The 4,205-nt window shown below is 21.5% G+C and overlaps 1 protein-coding gene and 1 pseudogene across 2 annotated transcripts; both read left to right on the top strand.

Annotated features, from left to right (window-relative positions):
- Positions 1 to 264: 264 nt before the first annotated feature.
- PADL01_0023000 (sodium/hydrogen exchanger, Na+, H+ antiporter, putative) lies at positions 265 to 2,601 on the top strand (the record flags this gene model as incomplete). The annotated part of the gene is made up of 1 exon (XM_028680467.1): positions 265 to 2,601. One exon carries the CDS (start codon positions 265 to 267, stop codon positions 2,599 to 2,601), a length of 2,337 nt encoding a protein of 778 aa, XP_028541245.1.
- A 23-nt stretch (positions 2,602 to 2,624) lies between these two features.
- On the top strand, positions 2,625 to 4,205 carry PADL01_0022900 (annotated as a pseudogene). Its single transcript has 4 exons — positions 2,625 to 3,398; positions 3,442 to 3,628; positions 3,898 to 3,948; positions 4,096 to 4,205. Coding segments are annotated over exons 1-4 (1,122 nt in total).

Here is a 4,205-nt window from a genome sequence, read left to right as displayed (position 1 = left end):
TTATGGTACTAATATAATATGTATTTATAAATAAAAATATATATATATATATATATATATATATATATATATATATAAATATATATATATAAATATATATATATATAAATATATATATTTATTTTTATTTTTATTTTTTTTCGTTAAAGACGAAATGATTTATAAAGAGAACAGAATTTTATGAAAAAATATAATATATATATATATTATTTGATATATATATATATTTTTCACACATAGCAATATTTATATGAGAATGAAAAAATGACTTATGTAGAGACGAGTAGCTTATATTATGGAAATGAAAAAAAGGAAGGTAATATAAAAGAGAAGAGAAGAATATACCCAGTTAGCTTAATTAAAATAATATTGATTGTATTATTTTTGTGTTTGTTTAAAAAGAATGATGTTACTTTATGGAGAGAAAAATATATTTATGAATATAATAATAATAATAATAATGATGAAACAAAATGGATAGCGCCTCTTTTTAGTATTAATAATTTTGTTAAAGAAAAATGTGGGAGTTTTTTATATATGTATATTTTTAATATAAAAAAAGATGGAATTTTAAATATAGAAAATATTTTTTTAGATACATTTGATAATAATAATTATTATTATAATGATAACACATGTTATATGTCCAATAAAAGAAATTATATGAAAATAAAAAATTTATGTATTTTTGGTTATATGTCCAATAAAAGAAATTATATGAAAATAAAAAATTTATGTATTTTTGGTGATATATCCTCAAATTTTGGAAATATAAAAGATGTTGATTATTCTTTTAGTGAAAGAAAAAGATATAGAATTTTACAAGAAATAAAAAGAAAAGATTCGAGAGGAAAAAGAGGAGATAAAGAGAAAAATGAATCATATATTGAAAATTCAGATAATTATGATGATTATGATGAATTGGATGATTCAGATGATAGTAATAAAAACCAGATGCCAACAGCTTCTAACGAAGTTTCTGAAGGTATAATATTTTTTTGTTTTATTTTCATTTCAGCTACTATGTTACAGTTTATATTATCAAAAATTCATAAATTTAATATTCCAGTGTCAGTTATATGGTTTTTATATGGAATGATTACATATGTGATAGCTAAAAATTTCAATATGTTTGAAGAGAATACATTACATAAATCTATAATTAATGCTAGAAATATTGATTCTTCTGTTTTATATTTTATTCTTTTACCAATATTATTATATGAAGCTACTCAAGATATAAATTATTATGCATTTAAGAATTTTTTATATGGAGGAATAGGTTTAGCTGTTGTGGGTGTAGGATTACAAGTAGGTATATTAGGTATATTATTTTATTATTCTTTTATGTATAGACAAGAACAGAGCCCTTTATCTAGTAGTTTTTTATTAGCATCTATATTATCTTCTACCGATCCTGTAGCTGTGTTATCTATATTAGGTGTTGTAGATGCACCGTCAAAAATAAGTTCTATGTTTCATGTAGAATCTTTAATAAATGACGGTAGTTCAGTGTTATTATTTCAATTTTTTTTTTATTTAACTATAGGATATAAAGCGAATACATCTCAATATGCTGTGTTGTTTGTAAAATTATTATTTTTAAGTCCTGTTTTTGGTATTGGTATGGCTATGATTACATTTGCATGGATAAATTTATATAGAAAACATTATTATAATCAATGCTTAGCTACAATAACAATGTGTTATTTGTGTTATTTTGTATCTGAATATTATTTGAATTTATCAGGTCCTTTATCAATTGTATGTTATGGATTATTTATTAATGCATATGGTCATATAGCATTAGATGAGATAGCTCAAAGAAAACATAAAGAAATTGTAGAATTATTAGCTTTAATGGGTAATTCTAGTATTTTTATTATATCTGGTATTATATCATTTGGAATGATGGAGAATGTTTTTAAAGATAATTTATATTTCTTTTTATATATTGCTTTGACATATGTATATTTATTAATAGCACGTACTGTTATGATATTAATATTTACTCCCTTCCTTTCAAAAATAGGATATGAAGTTAATTGTAAAGAAATTATGTTATTAATATGGGGTGGCTTAAGAGGTGGTATTGTATTAGTATTAGGATTACGTATAGAAGCAGAAAATAAAATAAATGAAAAACTAACAAAAGAATTAGCTTATTATATAAGTGGTAGTGTATTATTAATACTAACAATTCAAGGTTTAACATTTGAATGGTTATATAGATTTTTAAATATATATCCTCCTAATCCTTTTCGTATTGTCTATTTAGAAAAGGTTTTAAAAATGATTGATTATAATTTTTATATAAGAAAAAAGAATTTAAAAAATTATTGGCTATTTAAAGGAACGAATATTTTACATTTTTCTAGTAAAATTGTACCTGAGCTATATTGGAGGAAGATGAATAAATATGGTGAGTTCGATTTAAGATTACCTGATATATATACATGTCTTCAGGATATACGTACATGTGATATATCTTTCTGGGAGAGAGCTTATGACTCTCAGACTGTTATAGAAAGTTTCGATGATTATTCATCTAATGAAAAAAAAAACAGGACAAATAATAAAGCTCAAAAAGTGAAATATTGAATTGTGATATGAAGGCTAGGATCATGAATGAAGCTAATGAGGAAAATGAAAATGATATAGTATGTGAAAAGGAGGGGTTCAAAAATGAAAGAGATAATAGTACAAAAAATGAAAAAAATGAAAAGAATTATGACAATAATGAAAAAAATGGTGACAATAATGATAAAAATGATGACAATAATGATAAAAATGATGATAATAATAATATATATATCCATACACATAACAATACAAATCTTAGTAAATTACCTTATGATGAATATTATAAGAAAGGAAAAAAATTTGAAGATAATGAAAGTATCAATTTCATTGCTAAAAGAAGTGTATATGAAAATTTGAGAGACAAAAGTAATTATCTTAATGACTTAACAGCAAATGAAGATACTAGTGATGTATATAGTTATTTAAATAAAAATACATATAATAATATGAGTAATATATATGGTGGTTATAATTATTATAATAATATAAATAATAATAATAACAATAATAACAATAATAATAATAATAATAGATATAGAAGTTTAAATTTTATTAGTAGAAAACTTAGTGTTGAAAATACCTATAAGGGAGAAATGAGAATTAATGTAATAAGAAATCATGATAATTATTATAGTAGTTATGATGATGAAGATCATAATTATAATAATCTCAATAGATCATTATCATCTAAAAATTTCGATCATTTCAGCAATAATCTAAATGAATTTACAGATAATGGATCGTCATGCTCTGATAAAGCATTAGATCATATAAAAATAAAAAATTTGAATGCTTTTAATTTTGATAAAATAGCTGTAAAGGACTATGACAAATTAATAAAAAAAATGAATTATAGAGAATTTAAAAGAGCAAGAAACAGGGAAAGAAGAAAATTTTAATGTTATAGATAATATTGTTAATAGTAATAAAGAAACATTTAATCCGAAATATAATCTTAGATTAATTGAACATGCAACCCATTTGCCAAAGACATTAAGTGATAATTTATTAATTAAAAGTAGTATGGAACAGGAAGATGCATATTGTAAAGATGAAAAGAATAAAAAGAAGAATAGAAAAAAAATAAAAAAATAATAAATAAAAATTATGATCCATATGATAAAGATAAAAAGAAAAATTTCTATCATTTAGAGCAGATGATAGTGAAGACGATGAACATATTGATAATAATAATCCTGATATAGCAGCGAAGAAGAAGAATTTAAAAAAAAAATAAAGAAAAAAGTATAAAAAAATAATAATAATAATATAATAATAAAATACGTAACAATAATTGTAGTGATAATGATGCAGATGTAGAAGAAGTAGAAGTAGAATCAGATGATATAAGCAATATAAATTATGGTAATAGAACTAAAGAAGATGTAAACTTATTAAATGAATATAAAGATATAAAAAAAAAATTGATGATAAAAGTGATTATTATGATTCAAAAGAAATTTTAAATTTAGATGAAACAAATAAAGAGTTAATTATGAGATAATTTTATAGTGAAAATTCCTGTTGATATATCTAATGATGATAGAGATATGATAAAAAAAAAAATGAATACAAATGAAAATACAAATACACTATCGGTTGATGTTCTTTATAATGATGAT

The sequence above is a fragment of the Plasmodium sp. gorilla clade G2 genome, assembly GCF_900097015.1.
Source record: "Plasmodium sp. gorilla clade G2 genome assembly, contig: PADLG01_00_30, whole genome shotgun sequence".
Classification (NCBI taxonomy): Eukaryota; Apicomplexa; class Aconoidasida; order Haemosporida; family Plasmodiidae; genus Plasmodium; species Plasmodium adleri (nom. inval.).
This window is presented reverse-complemented; position numbering and strand designations above follow the sequence as displayed.